The sequence below is a fragment of the Alligator sinensis genome, unplaced genomic scaffold, assembly GCF_000455745.1.
Source record: "Alligator sinensis unplaced genomic scaffold, ASM45574v1 scaffold1122_1, whole genome shotgun sequence".
NCBI lineage: Eukaryota > Metazoa > Chordata > Crocodylia > Alligatoridae > Alligator > Alligator sinensis.
In genome coordinates, this window is record NW_005842467.1 from 810041 (window position 1) to 831824 (window position 21784).

Here is a 21784-nt window from a genome sequence, read left to right on the forward strand (position 1 = left end):
CACTGGTGGCAGCGGGCAACAGCCTGGGGTGCTGGTGGAAGGGGATGGAGGGAACAAGCTTTCCCGCTCTGCTCCTGGGAAGCAGTGGCGGTGTGGGGCGGTAGGTGGCAGCACTCTATCCCCACCCACCCTCCAACCCCATCATTTTTGATGGGCAATTCACTACTACATCAGATTTACCTAAAGAACCTTGTCTGCCAGAGAGTTCAGAAACTTTGTTGCTAATTTACTTTGCAAATCACAAGACCCGACTCTCGCCTTTCCTGTGGTTGGCAAAACAACTCGCATACGATATATGGAATAAAGCTTTATTGTAACACTTGCATCTATTTGCATCCCATTGATGAACCCAAGATGACTGGATCCCTTCAGAACTGTGACAAGTGCTGATTAGGAAGTCATTTTACATATAGACACTGATATGATAATGTAACAATTGCCATTAATATCATGTGCTCCACTTACCTTCCTTTTCCACACGGAAAACAAATGTCCTATTAGCTGTGACAACTGCAAATTTATTTTCCCCATGGACTCTGACTGAAGCTATAGCTGAAAGTAGGATTATCCCCTTCGAATACACATCCTATATATAACCAACAGAAATAATTAATACCACCTTTAAGATCTTTAAATTATTCTAGCTAGAGATATTTGCCAGGATGTTTGTAAAGTTCACACTTATTCGTTTTGTGCTATTACTCATTCAATATATTAAAGTTGCATCAAATACTTCTGGGCTATTAGAATTTACCATAAAATATCAGTTGCAACCTTTTGTAGCTGCTCCTTTCTGAAAGGTATAAAAACCCAAGTGCTTTATCCATAAGTAAATCAATTCTCATTTTACAAAATACAGTTTTACAAAAACCCTGTATTCCAAAATTCCATTGCATCCCTTGTATTCGCAACAAAAAGTATAGTTTACCCAAATGTTACCTAAACCTTGGATATCTTTTATGACTTTAGTAAATATAGTATATGGATAAATTATTTGTGTAGCCAAATTGGCTTTTTCCCCCAGAGATCATAATATCAGATGGTATTTTACAGGTTGTCAGTTAGTAAGAAGAAGGCAACAGAAGTGCACTGGATTTTACCTTTAGTTCTGAAAAGGAATGAGACTGAGGTAGGAGTGACAAGATTCCCTACAAGTTAACGAAAAATGGTAACAGGAGAAGCAGCCAGGCAAACTCAAGTAGGCCACAATGTACTTCCCTCAATCTTTTTAATGAATCACTTTCTTTTTTTGAAGTAAAAATGGTTCAGGTCACCCCCTTACTGTATTATCAAGGCAACTGTTAATTGTGGTTAGTCAAATTTCAGTGCTTTCCATGAGAAAACCCAGAAATTGGTAGAGTGTATAATAAGCATTTTTAAACACTCTTTGGCTTCAGAGACAGAATTTTCTACCTTATTTTGCCTGGGTCAATTTATCTTCTGATTAAGAGATCTCAAATGCACATCTAGGATTTACTCTCCCCTGAAGGCCAGAGCAGCAACAAAAAAAGCATCTGAACAGACCTCAAGTCTAAGTTTCTCATGTAGATTTTCTAGTTACAATAATGAATGCTTTAAGTGGGAAAAAAATATTTATTTTTAAAACCTATCTACACAAGGACTTGATATATATTCAATAGCTGCTCAGTGGCTAACCATAACATGGTATATTAAGTTCAATATATTACTACTTACATATAAAACATGGTACTTTTCTGATGCTTTAGTTGAAGGTATATTTGTACTACGTGCACAAAAGCTGCTTAGCTTAGACAATTTATCAAAAAATAGCGATATACTTCAAATGAATATACATATGAAGAACTACTCTTTGTTTTGTTTTTAATCTTAGTACAGATTGGCACAGTGTAGTGAATGACATGTGAATAGTATATATTTTCATTAAACCTTTATGTTTGAAAAGAAATTAACTTAGTAATGTTTTATTTGTTGCATTAAATTCTATACCTTTTCACTTGACAAAACAAATGTATATTATTGCTGCCCCTTCTACAGACATTCACATATGATTATATTATGGTGTTTGCAGGCATCTACTGGATGCATCTGGTACTGTAGCTCATTACTCAGATTTAATGTAAGTAGCAAGTATTCCTTATATAAAATATTAAGATGTGCAGGGCTCCCCCTCCCCCACCTCTGCCCCTAATATAAATGCATTTTGGAGAGATTCTCTGAATGGAATAAGTCACGATGGCAGTTTTTGTGCAAACACACACATACACTCTCTCCATTTACAGCAGAGAAACTTGGTAACCTTCAACAAAGCAGGTTAAAGATTTGGAAAATTGGAAGTTAGTCAGACCAGGAACTTATCATGGAAATTATTGCTGAATTGGTGCTTTACCTATAGGGGCTTTTCTGCTACTACTAATACCATTGATATAGGGCTGACAGAAGAAAAAGACAACATGGATTAACACTGTGGCAGCAACAAAAGTTAAAAGGTGACATGGACTTTCATTTCAACCAAGTCCTGGTACTGAGTCTACCACAACAAGCAAGTGCTAATGATGAAAAGTAGCTTACAAAAATAAAAAAAAAAAAAAAACAAACCCAAAAAAAAAAAAAAAAAAAAACCCCAAAAAAAAAAAAAAAAAAATCGCTCCCAGTGAAATTGTTAAGACATCACATTTCCTTTTGCCACAACCTCAGAGTTAATACCATGCCTTCCCAATTAATTTAAAGACCAGCAAACAAAGAGTTTTTCTTCCTTTACATTTAAAATGCATTTTCTGATAGACTTAGGTTCATGTTATGGAAACCTTACTACTTAGCAAAAAGCTGCCCTCCTGCTCTGCCCTGCCCTTCCCCTAATGCCATCCTACTACAGCTGGAGTCCACAAAAGCTCTCAAATAGAGTTCCCTAAACTTAAAGTCTAAATACAGACAATCAAAAAGCCTGAGGCTGAATCAATTCAATCTTTGCGGTTTAACTTAAACTGCCTAGATTGGACCAAGAAGGAAGTGGACAGACATTAACTTTTGATTATAGAAATGCAGCCATACACCAGCAGTGGCTCAGGCCAAAATCTGGAGGGGGGGGTGCATGGTAGAGCACACCTTCCAGCCTTCCAGCCACTGCCAAAGGGAAAGAAGGGAAGCTAGGAGAGAAGCCCTCCAAGGCTTTTCCCAGCTTCTTGCATGAGTTGAGGGGTGGGCATGGCCAGGCCCCAGCCAGCCTCCTGAGTATGTGACCGGGGCAGGGGTTAAACTCCTCCCGGCCTGTACTGACCACAGCCAGGGTGTGCCTGGGGCAGGGGGAGGGGAGGGAAAAATCAGCCCCTGCCAGGCTTTTGCCCTGCTCCCTGCTCAACCGGGGGGGAGACGGGGCTGAGGGGCATGGCCGGCGGTATGGGGGTTTAAATCCCCTCCCCCACGTACTCAGGACCCACTGGGGTTTGCCTGGCAGGAGTGGAGAAAAGTCTGGCAGGGGCTGCTCCACCCCCACCAAGCAGACCCCAGCTGGGGTCCCATGCAGGCAGGGGAGGGGGGTTAAATCCTCCCTTCCCCCACTCAGCATGCCAGCCTGGCCCAGCATCTGGCCATGACCCCGCTGTCCACTTGAGTCGGGAGCAAGGGAAAAGCCTGGCAGGTGTGGCTCCACTCCTGCCAGGCAGACCTTAGCTGAGGTTCAGTGTGGGAGGGGGAAGAGGTTTATCAGCATGGCAGCCTGGGTGGGCGTCTGGCCACACTCCCCTGCTGCTTTGTCCTAACTGGGCAGGCCTCAACTGGAGCCTGGAGCCAGGTTTTCCCCTCAACCTATTTTCAGTCAGCCAGAGCAGTGATAGTGTTCTGGCTCAGGAGCAGGAGGGCAGGGCCAACCCTGCTCTGCTGGAGCAGACAGCATAGCCCAGAGCTACAAAGCATCCTGGGATGCTGGGGGACTGAGTTAAGTTGAACTGAGAAGGGGTCTGAGACAGAAGTTCCATAAACTGGTTTTGACTAAATCAGTTCAGTCTGATACTACATCCAAACAGGTTTATCTTAAGCCAGTTTCAGCCATTTTGAAAGGGTTTAAGTGTACTGAACTTCTGGGGTTACAGATTTGAACCTCATTTCCGATCACTTAAACCAGTTTGTATGTAACTTCTGTCCTTAGCCAAAGAGGGAAAAACAAGATGGTTGAATGTTCTCCCTCAACGCTGAAACACACTTCTCTTCTTTACTATACATAGGCATGTCTTTGGTGCTACAAATATAAGTACTAGAAAAACCGTGTAGCATGTCCCTATATAGTTACACAGGTATCTATGGAGAAGGGTACATGATAGGACTGATTTGGAACACTGAGTGTTTTGCAAATTTAGTTCTGTTGGGTCTGGTACTATGGGCAGTTTGGTTTTGTGTTTTATGCCAAACTCAAGGGGAAAATTTAGGCTGGCGATTAACAGAAATTTTGTTTATGAGCGTGGTCAGGCACTGGGACAGTCTACTTAGAGAAGTTTTAGAAACTCCATCCTTGGAAACTTTCAAAAGCAGGTTAGATGGAACTTGGCTAGAATGGTGTAGTTAGAGATGATCCTGTCTTGAGCAGGGCTTTGAACTAAATGGCCTTAAGAGGTCCCTTCCAACCCTTATTTCCTTTGGTCCTCTTCTATGTAAAACTGACATGAGCACATGCTTAAAATATGGGTCTTTGGGCCAGACAAAAATAATTCTTGTAGGCACTTCTGCTTAGGTGCTCGAACAACTAGAACTTAGAGGATGCCCTTATCAAGATCTCTAAGGAATAATGAACTAGAATCCCTGTAAAATAAGTTTAGAAAGTTAGCTGATTCTAAAGAGTTCTCCAGAGTAGAGAGGTACTTGGAGCTGGCTAATAAAAAAATATTAGGCCAATGGCTGTATCTGAATAATATCCCTGTCCCCTTTGAAACATAGATACCCAGCTCTGGGCTGCATGTTGGGTTTCTTGTTATCCCAGGATTTCAGAGCCCCACAGAGGGAAGATGTCTAACTCTCACCTTTGACATCGTTCAGTTCAGCATAGCAACCATACCGATTACTGTTTTTCTATCTTGAATACGAAGGGTGGTGTTGAGTAAGGTGGTGGTTTCTACTGGGTTGTATTTTCAAGAAACCATACATATAACAAAAATAGGGGGAAATATCAATCTGTAGCCACTCAGATGTTGGGCACATAAAATAAATGTCTAATACTGAAAAAAAAAGCCCCAAACCTCTCCCCTATACCCTGAAAGCTTTCTAAATTAGCAATTAGATGTTTAAAGACAAAATCACCCATATTCCCTCTTCCCCAGAGCTTCCTACATTAAGAAGGTCACTCAAATTCTGATGGAACAATATTCTGTCAAATATTAAAAATATTTAAAGATTAAATCAAACAGTTTTGAGGAGATGGTTAAGATGTCAATGAAGATCTGATACAGCCCTGCTTGCTATGAAGGTTTCAAAAGTGGTTTGCAAAACAGCTTCTATCAGAACTATACCCAGCTTCCTGCCATGCCATGCAGCCATTCAGCTAAGAGCCTCAGCCAACTGTTTGCTAGACTCATGTTGAGCTGAGACCCTGGATATAAGAGTTTTTGCAGTCTATTTATAATACAGAGTCATTTGAGCTAGGCAGAGAAATGACTGGTTTTTTTTTTTAAAAAGTCTTGTTATATAATACAGGTGCAATTGCAGAGAGAATTGTAATTCTGTTTTCAAATAACTTGAATTTTAGGGTCAGAGATGGAAAGCTGTTCCAAACAGGCTTGAAAGCCAGATTTCAAATATCTGAAATTCTCAGTGTACCAGACACCACCCAGTTCTAATCTGTTCTAGCTTCTCACGCTTTTGATATATGAACTTTATAAAAAGGCCAAAATTTCTTTTTTGGCAATGGAGTGCTTTTGACAAAAGACAGACAACACATTAAGGCAAAAACCATGAACATTTGGTAACTGAAGAGCATCCTCAGACTGCAGTTATTTTTTTTCTTTTCACTCTCATGAACTGCTTAACCATACTCAGTTAAAGATGTAACCACACAGGAAGTTGCTGATCAGCTTGTTTAAGGCTATGTACGTATAAGAAATGTGCAGCATCAGTGATTTACTGAAGCTTGGAGGAAATTGGCCATTTTTCTTTATATAGTCAAGAATGAGAGAAAGAAAAAGCCTGTATTAATTAAAAAACAGAATGAAAAAAAGACAATTCTACGAGAATATGGTAGCAAAAGAGAGAAAGAGAGAAGAGAGATTCAGAAAACTCACTAAAACTCCATTGTTTAGATGGATAAAGATGGTAAGTACCTTGCCTACATGCAACGTACTTATTGTTCTCTCACACACACTTTTTCTCTAACACCTCTAGGCTCCATAAGTTCTGACAGGTAAGGCTATTTAACACATGTTATATTCCAAGCTAAAAATAGCTACGTTATTAAATGTATCACAATCTATATAGTATTAGATCACTTTGTAATACACTAATTATTATTATTACCTGCAGAAGCTAATCAGAATTACTATAGGCATCTCTGTTCATTGCAGTGTTAGCTTAAAGCAAACTTGTGTTGTTCCTAACCCTGTTCCAAAATATTCCAGCTTTAGTTAGGTAAAGCTTTAGGCTCAAGCCCTCTGGACCATCAAGGACATGGGGTAAAGCTTGACTGCTGCTAGAAAAGTGATGAGATGGAGGTACTATAAATACACTATACGACTTTAGTAGCATTTTGCAGCATTACCAAAGCAATTAGTCTAAAAAGATTGAAAAGAATACCTGGAATACCTTCCAAAACAGATGCTTCACTTATGTTAAGTGTAGCAAAACGGTAAGATCTATCAACTGCTAATAATGAGAACATAAGGAGATAGGAAACTGGGGTCAATGAGAAGCTTTTGTTCCCTTCCCAGTGCCGTAACATACACTAGCCTAGTACACTGTTAGCTGGACAGAGGACAGTTCCAATAAATACTAGACTTGTGCAACAATTTTTTTTTTTTAATTCTATCATGTTCAGCTCCTCATGCTGAACATGATAGAACAGAATTCAAAGTTACCCATTAAAAAGCACTGTAATGGGGTTCACAGGATCTTACTCTATCTTGTCTAATTTCTGCAGTTTCTCCTTGAGTCGGGAGGGCCAGAAGAACCAAAGGGATCATTAAAAAAAATAAATAAATAACAGCAAAAATGGAATTGTAGATCTATGATGACATGCTAAGGATTGGTAGTTAGACCTAAACAATGTCACGTCCTAATCATTAGAAGTGAAAATACCATTTAATGAACAAACACCAAAAAAAGTCACTGTAAGTACCAGTCCTTTCCAAATTCATTATGGTACAATAAGTGTAGCACAACTTGCACCTTACTTCTAAACTTAATCTGGATGAGATCAAAATCATGTTTAAAAAAAAAAAATTAATGAGGCACTTACCTTTTCGTTAGTGTAATAAGAAATAGTGTCTCCATCAAACTTAACCCAGCGCTTCTGAAACATACGTTTTCTGTGAATTAAAAAAAATGTACACATTTTGCCTTATACAAAACAAGTGACTACACACTATTACTGGGAGCTGTTCAAGCTAGAATTACAGAAAAAGAGGAAGCATGCCCAAGAGTCTCTTTTGGGGACAAATAAAATACGAAGAAAGCTCCGTCATAATTACATTTTTAAAAAGATATTTGATTTCGCATATAAGGAAAAGAAGATTGAACAACTGGAACTGTAGATGCAATGTTAGTGGATTTCTTTTATGAACCAGTGTATTTTGTATTTTCCCCACCCCAAGCTATTTTCATTTCTGCCTCTTAAGTTATATACCTAACAGTAAGTTATAAAAGAACTTTCAGTATTTTAAATTTTACAGCTTACTATACTAAACAATGGATTACTGTAATAAGACCATGTCCCCCCCGCCTTCCTCTCCTCCTCAGCAGGCCTGGCTAGGGATCTGGTGCCAGGCCAAGGGGCTCTTCCCTCCCTCCCCCAAGCTGGTCCAGGCAGGCGCCAGCCAGGAACCGAGTACCATGGCCCTGGCTCACTCCCAGCTCACTCCTGGCCTACGAGGAGGGGGATGAGAAGCCTCCACAGGCTTCCCCCACCCCATACCAGGCAGACCTCAGTTGAGGTCCAGTGCTGGGCCAGGGGGGTTTCCCCACCCCCTCCCAATCCCCAGGTGGCCTGGGCGTGTCCCTGGCTCCCAGCTGGGACCATGGTGAGAAAGCCTTTGACAGCTTCCCTCACTGCGCCCCCACAACCAGGCAGACCCTTGCTGGGGGTCCAGTGCTGGGTCAGTGGGGTGGGTTCTCTTACAACCCTTTTCAGCTGGCCCAGAAGCTGAGGAGGGGTGTGGCTAAGGGAATCCTTCCCAGCTCCAGGCAGGAACAGGGAATAGAGCCCCTGCTTTAGGCTTTCCCCCTCCTCCCTTCTACATGTGAGGCAGCACCCAGCTGGGGGTCCAGTGCAGGGGGGTGCATTTTTTCCCCCCTGACCCTAAAGTCTAATACTAAGTCTGGTAACAAAGCAGGAAGGATCCCTTCTCTGCACCAGGGGCAGGGCTGGGGGGACCCTGCCAGGGGTAGTGAACCCTCTCTAAGACTGAGGGAACCAGCTCCTAGCTGGAAGGATGGTTCCCCCGTGGAGGGTTGGGGGGCACACCAAGGGTTTGGTGCAGGGAAAATGCTGGGCCGCCAATTAGCCAATTAGGGCCTATACTATTTAACATCTTCATCAATGATGTTGACATTGGTGTCAGAAGCAGACTGGCCAAGTTTGCTGATGACACCAAACTCTGGGGTAAAGCATCCACACCTGAGGACAGGAAGGTGATCCAGGCAGATCTCGACAGGCCCATGAAATGGGCGGACGAGAACCTGATGGTATTCAACACTGAAAAATGCAAGGTTCTCCACCCTGGGAGGAAAAACCTGCAGCATGCTTATAGGCTCAGCAGTGCTACGCTGGTTAGCACTACAGACTAAAGGGACTTGGGGGTCATGGTTGACCACAAGATGAACATGAGCCTTCAGTGTGATGCTGCGGCTAGTAAAGTGACCAAAACGCTGGCTTGCATCCATAGATGCTTCTCAAGCAAATCCCGGGATGTCATTCTCCCATTGCACTCAGCCTTGGTGAGGCCGCAGCTGGAGTACTGCATCCAATTTTGGGCTCCACAATTCAAAAAGTATGTGGAGAAGCTTGAGAGGGTGCAGAGGAGAGCCACACACATGTTCAGAGGTCAGGAAAACAGACTTTATGAAGAGAGGCTGAGAGCTATGGGGCTCTTCAGCCTGGAAAAGCGCAGACTCAGGGGTGATCTGGTGGCCACCTATAAGTTTATTGGGGTGCTCATCAGGATCTGGGGGAACATCTGTTCACCACAGTGCCCCAAGGCATGACAAGATTGTATGGTCACAAACTCCGCTGCGACTGATTCAGGCTAGACATAAAAAAGAATTTCTTTACTGTCTGAGCCCCCAAGTTTGGAATACACTGCTGCCAGAGGTGGTTCAAGCACCCACTTTGAACACCTTCAATGCTCATCTTGCTGGGATCCTATGATCCCTGCTGACTTCCTGCCCCTGGGGTAGGGGGCCGGACTCGATGATCCTCCAAGGTCCCTTCCAGCCCAAATGTCTACGAAAGTCTATGAATTTGTCAGCCCATCAAACAAAACAACAGCCTCTCTCATTAGTTCAAGCTCTTCTTAAACAACTTTTTCCAAGAAATGAATGGAGGAACATTACCAGATACTTGTTGATTAGTTCCAAAAAGCCCTAAGCCAACACTATCCTATCTCCCACAGCACAGGCCACAGCCAGCATGTGGTATGCTAGTGAATGCTGAGAGGTGTCTGTGTAAGGCAGAGGGGAGGGGGAAATCCCTGCTTGAGTAGGAAGTGGGGGGGGGGGGGCAGAAGGAAACCTGGCAGATGCTGCGATACCTGCAGTCTCTGCCAGAGCTGCAGCCAGGGAGCAGAAGGGAGGGGCCAGCCCTGCTAGGCTGAAGCAGAGAACAGAGCCCCACCCAGAGTTGCAAAGCATCTAAGATGCTGGAGGACTCTGATTTAACTTAAACCAGGAAGGGGTCTATGACAGACATTGCATATACCAATTTAACCCAAATCAGTTAAGTCTGATACTACATTCAACCAGGCTTACCTCAAACCAGTTTCAGCCACTTCCAGTCTGGTTTATGTGCTCTGAACATCTGTTTTGTTACAGGTTTAAACCAGTTTCTGATCACTTAAAACGATTTATGTGTAATGTCTGTCCCTAGCCCTAGAGAAGCAATGGATGAGAACTTTTCAAAAGGTTCCTAAGTCAGGATAGCCTCAGATACTAGATGATCCCAAATATTAAATCAGAGCCATGTAAATTATTTGCACATTTTTCTCTTCTGCCTCTCCAGCAGCTTTATGCAAAAACCTGCCTTCATGGAAGTGAGAATATTCCTCAAACTCCTGTAAATCCCAAATTAATCAGCTGCTTTGCCCCTTTCTATGTACCTATGAGGTGTAAGGAAAATAATCTAGGACTCAGCAAATACAAAAGTCTGAGCAAAGACTGTTCCTTGTGAGGATGAGCTAAGGTTAAGAACAGACCATGTTCTTCATGCTTGGGGAACCTGGTAACACAAACATCAAAAGATTTAGAAATCTATAAAACTAGACATTAGGGTACAAGAAGACATTTCCTGCAAAATTAATTTATGCGCTCTCATTTTCTTGTTTTTAAAATGAACTTTATAAAACTGGAAATAGTTAATATAGTTTATTTGATTATCTCAGTTTGTTTTTAAATTCATCTGTATCAAGACCTCCTTAAAAGATGACTTTACATGAACCTGAAAAAGTTCATTGTGTTCATTAAAAATGTTGACAGGCCATTAGTTATCAGCTGTATATGAGTTTCAATTCTAAAATCCATTAAACAGTTAATTAAGCAAGAACAAGACCCCTCTCTAACATCTCTTTTTCCTTCCATTAATTCCCTTCCTGTTAAATGAGTGTTCTGCTTTAAGATTAGTAGACTGTGATAGTTTATCAAAACTTTAATTAAATAATAGCAGTTCTGGTTTAATTAACACGTATTATATGACAACAATAAATCATAATTGTTCCCAACCTGAAAAGGCCAATGTAAAACTAGTTTCCATTAAAACGACAATAAATCCTACAAGCGATGTTTCAAAATACTATAAAGAGAAAAAAAAGTGAACTTGGTTTCATATTCCATGTCAACTGATGTTATATTTTATAGTAAATTAACTGGAACAAGAACCCATACTCTCCTTTAAATACATGATTTACAACTATCTAAAATAACATTTCCCTAGCACCAGTATCCTGTAATATGGTGGTCTGAAAGGTTGGCATGTGCATCTCTGAGGAAATGCATAAGACTACCAAGCCACAGGATCCCAGAAGATGGAAATCTTACAATTGCATGGCTTTACACCACATGTGCCATGGCAATGAAACATATATTCACCTGCAGTGAGGAAGACTCAGTTTTCAGAAGTCTGGGAAATTTCTAATTGTAAGAAAAATTTTCATTAATTGATAGAACAACTAAGGGACTTAGATTTGTTTGGACTTTAAGTAAAGAATACAAGAAGGTTCATTGCTACATGAATTTCAATGAAACTATTTTATGAGACTCTGCTAAACATAAATGTTATGGCTCATTCCAACTCCTACACAATACTGCAAACCTTTGAAAAGTTCCTCACCCCTCATATATTTATCCTCAAATGTTATAAATTTAGCCAGCCAGTTTGTGGAAGCTAAGACTAGGACATTCTGCAGTTAACCAAAAGTTGTACTTGAACCACAGTGAAATGATTGTATAAGGAGACTAAGACACAAGAGCGAATGCAAAGATATGGCTACAAACTGATGATGGCATTTGATCTGGCTTCAGAGACAATAGTTGCGTTTCAAAATCTTTCTAAAGTCTGTCCGTAGTCAACTTTGCAGCAAACAAATACCAATAAGGCTGGAAAGTCAAGGGCAGCCAGACATGGAATTCACCACAACTTCTTAATGTGCCATTAGCTATAGAAGCTGGCATGCCTAAACCAAGCTAATTCAATAGAGTCATTCAAGCAAATCATAACTTATTTTTGATAGAGGGGAATACACATCAAAACTGATCAAAAGTTATGGAAAGGCTCAGGTGGGATGCAATCAGTATAGAATCAGATGATAAAAGAGTAGTAATTGGCATTAGTTATGAAAATACGGGTCAACTCTTATAAAACTGATGCCATTTACTGGGAGGTTTACAAGTCTCATTGTCATGAAGGATTAAGTTTAAATATATTATTCCAATATCGCTTTGTTGTTCTATTTTTAAAAGAACAGCATTATCATAAAAAATAGTAGTCTATTTTTACAAGTTTAAGTGAATTAGAACTAGTTTAACAGATAGATTTAAAAAATAACTGTATATGGGGAACTGTATATGTGTCACCTAAAGGAGGACATTTTTAATGGAGTCCCAAGTGAATCAGTTATTGGCACATCGTTTGATATTTATATAATTTCTACAATGCCAATAAAAAAAAACAGCTTTTCAGGAAAATATGTAGATAATTATGATAATAAAGATGGTAATTAAGATGGAGATGGCCTGCATTAATCATTTAATCAGATTACTTGGTAATGTGAGCTAATCTTAATACATTTTGTTATGGGAGGTTTAAGTTCAAAATTCTATGGACAAAGAATACCAAACATGCTTATAAAACTGTACTGGAAGGACTTGGGAATACACTGTATAACCAATGTAACCTGAGCTCCCAGTGCCACGTTATAGCTAAGGGGAAAAAAGAAAACAATTCTCACAAGAGAACAGGGAAACATTCCATTAATGCTGGGCATAATGCCACCTACCAGTGCATACTTGATATCCCCCCACAGCCTTAACAGAATACTGGGAAGCTACCATATGTACTTGCATACCACATGCACCTCCCCTAAAGAATCAGCACTATTTAACTGAGGTACGTATGTTAAGCAGAAAAGCTGATTTTCTAAGCCAGTACTAAAGCATGCAATGGCTTTCCAAGGAGTTGTAATGTTTACTGGAAAGGCAGATGCAGAGTGCAAACTTTAAGTCTTTCCATAGCCAAAACTGTTGTCAATTCAACAGAAGCTAGGAGAAAATTAAAACTATAGCTATTGCCTGAGCAGTGCTAGTCAAGATTTAGCCATTCACTATCCAACCATGTAGCCAGAATTCTGCCATGATTTTAGAACAATCTTTTTCTCTTCATTCTGCTTTCCCAATACAAGGTCCATGTCTTATTTGAAGTGGAGGAGGGCAGGTAGTATGCAAGGATATACAGTATGCGTTGTTCTGGTGTCTGTTTTACAAAAAGATATCAAAACCAGAATAAGGTCAGGAAAGGAGAGAAGAATGATTGAAGAGCTGGACAATCTGTTTTAGAGTGACAAACTAAAAGCTCAAACTATTTTGTTAAGAAGAGGTTTAAAAGCAATCATGGTATAGAAGTCTCTACATGAGAAAGAGCCAATGTAAAATGGTGTTTAACAAAGGCAGACATGAAAGCCAGTGATTAAATCCAAAATGTAATCCACCTCTGACAATAAAAAAAACAAACACATATTTAAGAAGTGAAGATAATTAACTATCAAAATAATTTACCTAGGTATGTATTAATATCTTCATCACTTGCTGTTTTTAAATGAAAACTTTTTGCTTGCCTTAGAGGATATGTTGCAGCTCAAAGATGATACAGGGTCGACGTGGCGGAAGAAAAGACTTTGACCTTAATTTTGCAGTTCTTCCTACCCAATATCTATGAACTGGATCATTTTAGCTGTATAGTTACACAACCTAGTAGAATTTCCCTTACAGAAGTCATGGAATCATAGAAAATTAGGATTAGAAGGGACCTCAAGAGGTCAACTAGTCCAACCCTCTGCTCAAAGCAGGACCAGTCCCAACTAGATCAATCCAGCCAAGGTTTGTATGGCAGGTCTTAAAACCCTCCAAGGATGGAGATTCCACAACCTCTCTCAGTAACCTCAGTACTTTACTACCCTCCTCCTGAAAAAGTTTTTCCTAATATCTAACTTAAACTACACTTGCTGCAACTTGAGACTATGGGTCCTTGTTCCTTCATCTATTACCACTAAGATCAGTCTAGCTCCATCCTCTTTGGAATCATCCTTCAGGTAGTTGAAAGCTGCTATCAAATCCCTACTCAGTCTTCTCTTCTGCAGACTAAATAAGCCCAGTTCCCTCACCCACCCCTCAGAAGTCATGGGCCCCAGCCCCCTAACCATTTCCATTGTCCTCCGCTGGGCTTTCCAATTTGTCTACATCCTTTCTGTAAGGTGGTTGGGGACGGGGGGGCAAAAGTGGACACTTCTTCAGACTGGCCTCACCAGTGCAAAGTAGAGGGAAATAAATCACTTCCATCAATCCGCTGGCAACACGCCTACTGATAATTTTTATATGGATCTACATCCAGCATGGCAAAAGGAATTTTTAAGTTCATGATATTCCTGCTCGTCAGCCCAAACACATTCAAACCATTACAGAATAAATCAAAATATAAACTTGGAATAGCATCCACAACCTAAAATGTATTAAATGCTCTTAAAAGACATAAGTACACCTCTTGAATAGTCTTTTAACTAGGTAATATAATCCATAAAACAATATTGAAAAACTTATTTAAAACCCATGCTGCTTTTATTACTGTTGTTCCCATCCATTTCCCTATACTTTCTCATGAGACAACTGTGATTCACTACCTTGTTAGACTTAACATTTCTTTTTTTTTTTTTTTAATCATGAAAACCTATGACACAAATACAATTCTTAAGATATTTAAATCATAATAAAATATAACATACCCCTGAGGAGACAGTTTATCCAACCACCCTGCTTTTATCTTCTTCACCGATGGTCCATAAAAACAAGCATAGGGTGTTATTGGTTCATGTGAAGCAAAAAGTTGGTCATCATCAAATGGCCGAAAATAAGTTTGTTCTTTCACAGACTGGGTTTGATTTCCACTTTGTTTTTTGGCTTTACAATTGTTTTTTCTTAAATAGTGGGAACATTCATCCACAGTTGAATATTCAGGTTCTCTGACAAGCTCTCCTGATTCAACACACTTGTTTTCTTGAGATTTTAATTCAGTTTTCACATGGTCCTCAAACACCTTCCCCATCGGATTACTAAAAACACTAGAAGAAACGAAAGCATTTGTTATTGGTTTACTAGATACAAAAACACAAACAATGACTAATTATGAATTACATTGTTTCATCTTTGCTGTGAGGCAAGTACCCACAAACTGAATGTAATTCAAATTTATTTTACACATGACAGAGTAAATCCTACCATGTTAAATCACTGGAGTTTGGCAATGAAGCCCACTTCATAATTGCTGCCCACTTTGGAAGTCTGAATTTTGCAGATTTTAAAGAAAAATTTGTCATAAATGATCAACTAAATCCATACTCTTTACAAATACTTAGGGGTTTGCTTCCCTTTCAAAGGTAGGCAAAATCCTCAGGGCTATCAGGTAGAAGCTGCTACATTTGAAGGCTGGGGCTGCCTTTCTAGATATGAGATACTGCCTTACCTCAGAAGTAAAATTAAAAAAAAGATTTTGTTAGGGTGCATAAATCAGGTAGCAGAGTAGGAAGAGAATAAGCAGAAAATGGAAACCTGGAAGATATCCAAAATAAACATGTCAATTTCCCTGCTCTTGGTGTTAGTAGGTACCTAAACAGCTCTACAAACATCATCAGCACAAATCAGTGACAGGGGAAAGATGTACCCAGAGAGCTCAATTTCAATTTGATTTTGGAGTGGAATCTGGGCTCTGGTAGTCCTAGTCATGACCAGGAAACAATTACTTCAAGGAAGAATTTGATGACCGGTATAAGCAACATACTATCCTCTTAAATTTAAACTCATATATAATAAATACCATGAATTATAATGAGAAGAATATTCTTCATTCATTTTTTCCTCTTTCTTTTTTCCTTCCACAGTCCAGAGTTCATCACCACAGATTTCCTACGAAAAAAGAAAAATACTGTGAAAACTGAACATCTTCTCTGGAATGTTAGATGATATCAAAGTTATTAGATGTATCAAATTAAGAATTAGGCTCCAGACTAAAATTCTTCTTTATTGCATTTAGCAATTTGATTTAATCTCTCAAATGCTTCTAAAGGCAGATAATTATTTTAAAGTATATGTAAAAGGTATCACTAATTTCAAATTATTCAATCTTTTCTCCAATAAAAAGCTCTCTATGATTAATGCTCACAATTCAAATGTATATGCATTATACATTAGATACATGTATGATATAATATCTTCCTGACACAAGTTGTTTTCTAAATAAGTGAATTAATATTCTGCCATAGCTGCACAGTAAAGAAAAAAAAAGTGAAAAGATTTCGGCAGTTATACTAATACTCAATGTTACATGTACCTAGTACTTTCCTTCCAAGTTTCCCTCATTACCATATTTACTCCAATAGACAAGATTTCCTCCCCTTAATCAGCATGGGGAAAAGTCCCTCATCTTATATTGGCATATGAAGTGGAGGGGGGAGCAGCAGCTGCTGCGGTTTTGACTCTGGCCCTGAGCACAGGTCAGAACCAGAGTCAGACCCACAGCAGCCTCCAACCTCCACCCCTCTTAGCTTGTGCCCCCCACCCACTCCTTCCCCACCCACTTCTTCCCTCCCACTTACTGTCAGGCACAGCTTGGCTCAGGCTCAGGCTAGGTTCTCTCCCAGGCACAGAGCAAGGAGCTCCTGCCTCTTCCCAGCCAATCAGGGATTAGAGGGATCAACAGGTGTTTCCACCACCACTGCTCTCTACATAACCCATAGCCCATGCCTCTGTTTCCCTGTATGGCCCATGCCTGTACTTGACTGCACACTACTACATTATGTGGCAGTACCCAGCCAGGGGTGACCAGGTATATATGTGGGGCCCTGCTTCTTCATTCTGGGGGCTGATTGCCAGTAGCATATCAAGCTGTCACCATTACGGAGAGTGGAGACAGTGGGGAGGAGTTCAGAAAGCACAGGATCCGAGAACAGGGGTGGAATGCAACACGCTTACCGACCCACGCCAGGAACTCCACTGAGCTGCTGCCCTGGCTGTTGTGCTTAAAAGTTAAGTACACACAGTCAAAAAGCCTGAGGCTGAATTGATTCAATTTTTGCAGGGTTTTTTGTTGTTGCTGTTGTTTTTTAACTGCACAGATTGAACCAATAAGCAAGTGAACTAACATTCACTTTTCAAATAGGAAAGGCTTAGGAGTGAGGGGCAAAGGCAGGTCATGGGCATATCACTGCTCCTCCCCCCGCCACCATCATATACCCCTTTCCCCTCTCCTCCCTCTAGCCCCAACAGGTGTCTGGGCACAGACTCCGCAGGGGTGGGGACTGTGATTCCTACAGCCCTCCCAATTTGGCGCCTAAAGAGCGTGTCCCTTACTTTACTGACAGTTGTTTTTAGACTTCCCACAGTCTCCTACCCATACTGGAGCTTTGAAAGGACTTTCTCTAGAAAGCCAATCAAGTACCTTACATTGTCACCAATTGCATAGAGGTGGGTGTGCAGGGTGGAATCAGCAGGGCAAGGTTGGCTGCAAGTGCAGCACAGAGAGAGGACCAATTAACAGTTAATGGTTTAATACATTCACATTGAGCATGGAAGTGACAATCATTTTGTTCCATTAAGTGCCAATTGTGCAACAGCTTTGTTTCCCATCCATCAGCTGACAGGCATTTACTGTTACACACACACAACCAACCATCCACCACAAGCAAAGGGCTACAAAGCCTACCCCCTTGATGCCCCCAAACCTGAATACCCCCCCATACCAAATAAACCTTGGACTAGGAAATCAAACTGACACGGAGGCTTTCTGTTTCCCCACCCTATTGTCTAATCTGTAGACAACAGATTATTGAGCAGTAGTCCTGGTTGCACCTCATGGGCCTGCAGTTTGAGATGTCTAGAGGACTGACCAGACACTAGATACAGCATGCTCTGCACCTGCATATAATATTGAACCAGTTCAAGGAAGACCAGCTCAAAAAAGGACTTGAAACATGTGTTCTTCATTCCACAAAGTTTAAACTGTCCTGAATGTCTACACTTGTGGGGTTTAAAGGGTTTTTAGAATGCTATAAACATTAAGTCATTCCACATCCATAGTGCTTGTTCCAAAATAGTTTCCTACTCCCCTTCCTCAAACCTTACAACATGGCAGCTAAAATTGATCTAGGAACATTAACATTTGCATTTCCTGATGTTATCTGGGAACCTTATTGTATTAACATAGATTTTGCATTTAATGACTGGTTTTGTTTCCCTTTAGAAAGAGAAAACAATCAACTTTCATTTTATTATTGAAATGTCTAAATGAACCAAGTTATTTTTAACTGTACATTATATCTAACTAAGGCCCCTGACAGATATTACACTTAGGATATGATGAACTGGTTAATCATGTCTTAAGTAGTTACCTGGCCATACATTCAATCAGTTAATTGTGTGATAAAACAAAGAATAAGCCACAAAGTTATTATACAAAATATGCGCACTAATTTTGTAGCTGGTTCCTATAAGGCATTCACTTGAGTGTGCGGACAGTACTCAACCTCAGGAGCAGCCTTTCAAGACTCCTGTGTCCTCTGTCATGACCCAAAGGCATGATTTTGTGTGTGCTTCGGCACCAGAATTATCCCCGACAAATTGCAGCTTCATTGCACGGGAGAGTTTCCTGTTACAGAGGAAAACCCCGGTGCAGGGACAAGTTTCCCACCTTTCTGCAGCTTCTTTTGCAGAGTGAATTGCTCAAGTTGCAAGAGGAATGCACGGTGCAAAAGAGTTCCCACCACCGATATGCAAATTCGTTCCCCGCTATTGGCTAGTTTTAAATTATTCCCACGTGGTGGCTAACAATTGGCCTGTTAGCCGTATAAGAGGCTTGAGCAGTTTCCGCCCAAGCCGAAGAGGACTCCACATCCATCTCGTGGGGACTCTGGATACATGGCAGGGTAACAGAGACCCTGTGTGAGATTTAGAGGAGTTTGGCGACCTGATCCATCGCCCACCTCTTCCCGTCTTCAATCACAAATTTTATAAGACGTATCTCCGATTTCGATTTTGGTGGCGCGTTCACCCAGAGCATCCGGAGCTCTGTTCCGTGAAGCCTAGCAAACTCCACGTGATCATCCGTGTTGTCTGTGTCTGTAACTGCAACTCAAGCAAGTTTTCCAGCCTACACCACTGCCATCTCGGTGTAAGTAAACAATATTTAAAACTACCGCTAAGCGTTTGTGCCTAATTCCAGCTCATCGACCTCCCTCTCCAATCCAGCATGCCCGGGCTACTGGCCACAGCCCGCGTGCAGCACGGAAAAGGGTTTGGGTCGCTCCCAGCCCGCACATCCTCCAGAGGCTAGAAGCGCCCCTTAGCTGATCAGAGCTCTGAGCTGAGAAGCACAACCTGTGAACTGATCATAACTCCCAGCATGTGGTGCACTCCCCCAACTGGGTGCTCCAATCAGCTCATCAAGGCTCCCAGACAGGGGAGCAAAGAGAACCAAAATTTGGGATCCTACAATCAAGTTTCCTAACATGCACATGTCTGTCAGGGGCCTAAATTTTAGTAAAAAGGATAAGTTCCCACCACTGCTTGTTTCTGATAAGCTGTATATCAACTCATACTCAATAGCTGTGTCTTGGCAACATTAGAAAGAGATGGGGGACAAGCTTAAAAAAGGGCCAAGACAAAAGCTGAACATGTGAAGAATGTCACAAAAACTGTGGCATATCAGTAGCCTGCAAGTAGTAGGTCATCCTGCTCAGTTTCAGTAAACATCAATGTGCTGCAGCATAAAAGATTTAAGAGTATTTACAGTGAATAAAATGCACACTCAAATGTGGTACTTTTGCTTGTAGAAATGTTTGCAAAATAAAATATTATGCAAGAAATGGTGTACCCATTTCACTAATTAATAACACTAACCATTTACCTGATATGTTATACTTCAGGGAAACTAGTTAATGTTTTGATAGTTTTCTAAAAGACATTCCTTTGATTTAAAAAAATTGTCATCATCATATAACAAATGGCTCAATGTGAAAAAAATGATGTAATTAGATGTTATCCTTTCAGCCATCAATATCCATTTGTCCCTGAAAAAATAAAAATCTGTCTTTATACTTAAAAATAGTTGAGAATCATTTTTAAATTATTTAAATATATTGGCTCATACTGCATGACAAGTCGTATTATTTAAAAAGAAACATAGCATCCAATCCTGGATGCAAACATTCCTACAGGAATTTCAGGATACATCATTTCATTTCAGAATGTTGTAACATTGACTCCAAAGCACAATCTGGTTTCTTTACCATCTTTAGTTCAAGGGACAGTTCAACCCATCCTAACTGTCCTACCAGCAAGCTATGAGTTAAGGGTAGGGAGCAGCAGTCTTCATCCTATTGAAACTATGTTGTTGTTCTGTAAGACTCCTGGGATCAGGAGGGCAAGCAAGAAAGAACAAACATGACTGTAGCCTGCAGATGAGGAAACTCCTTTAGGAGGGATGAGAGATTCTGAGTTCTGTTTTTTCTCTGAGGACTGCTGATCTATTTTACAGTACACAGTCATTAGACAAGATCATGATAGCAAAATGCCTTAACTCTAAAGCAAGCGTGTCTTCTCTTCCAGGTTTGCTGATCTCGTATGGCATGCTTTAAACTAGCTTTGCCAGGAGATGGGGCCACAGGGCCACAAGGACACTTCCCAGCCAAGACAGGTGATGAGCACAAGTACCCAGGTAAGTGACAGGGGTCAGAATAGTCCTGGGATCAGAGGGGAGGTGCATGCACCCACAAGAGGCCTTAAATGCCTCTACACCAATACTCGTAGTATGGGGAACAAGCACGAGGAATTTGCCCTCCTGCTAGCCAACGCAAACCCGGACATAGTGGGGCTCACTGAAACCTGGTGGGATTCAACCCATGATTGGGCAGTAAACATCAAGGGCTGTAGGCTGTACAGGCAGGATAGAACGGGGAGGAAAGGTTGAGGTCTTGCGCTCTACGTCAAAGAACAATACACGTCCTCAACAAACAGCACGGGGGTCAGAGGAGGGGCAGACTGAAGTGCTCTGGGTTAGAATACAAGGGGGTCAGGGGGAAGGGACTTAACGGTGGGTGTCTACTATCGACTACCCGACCAAGGTGTGATTTAAGAGGCTGCGACTTGGATGACTACACAATCCGGTGGGTGGCGAATTGGCTAGAGGGTCACACCCAGAGAGCCATAGTGGATGGGTCGGTATCGACCTGGAAGGGTGTGGGCATTGGAGTCCTGCAGGGCTCGGTCCTAGGACCGATACTCTTCAATGTCTTCATCAGCGAGTTGGACGAGGGAGTGAAGCGTACTCTGTCCAAGTTTGCGGATGACACAAAACTGTGGTGAGAAGTGGACATGGTGGAGGGCAGGGAACAGCTACAAGCAGACCTGGAAAGGTTGGACAAATGGGCAGAAAACAACAGAATGCAATTCAACAAGGAGAAATGCAAAGTGCTGCACCTAGGGAGGAAAAATGTCCAGCATACCTACTGCCTAGGAAATGACCTGCTTGGTGGAACAGAAGCGGAAAGGGATCTTGGAGTCCTAGTGGACTCCAAGATGAACATGAGTCGGCAATGTGACGAAGCCATCAGAAAAGCCAATGGCACTTTATCGTGCATCAGCAGATGCA

General features: G+C 41.2%; 1 protein-coding gene across 2 annotated transcripts in view; it reads right to left on the reverse strand.

The window, feature by feature from the left end:
- Window positions 1-21784, reverse strand: part of ARAP2 (ArfGAP with RhoGAP domain, ankyrin repeat and PH domain 2) — a 246403-nt gene that overhangs the window by 187672 nt on the left and 36947 nt on the right. For both annotated transcript variants that reach the window (XM_025212512.1, XM_006030846.3), the window contains exons 5-8: window positions 15959-16047; window positions 14871-15206; window positions 7412-7481; window positions 466-586 (exon numbers count right to left, since the gene is read on the reverse strand). In XM_025212512.1, coding sequence (XP_025068297.1) covers window positions 466-586; window positions 7412-7481; window positions 14871-15206; window positions 15959-16047 — 616 coding nt within the window. The remainder of the gene's footprint in view (window positions 1-465; window positions 587-7411; window positions 7482-14870; window positions 15207-15958; window positions 16048-21784) is intronic.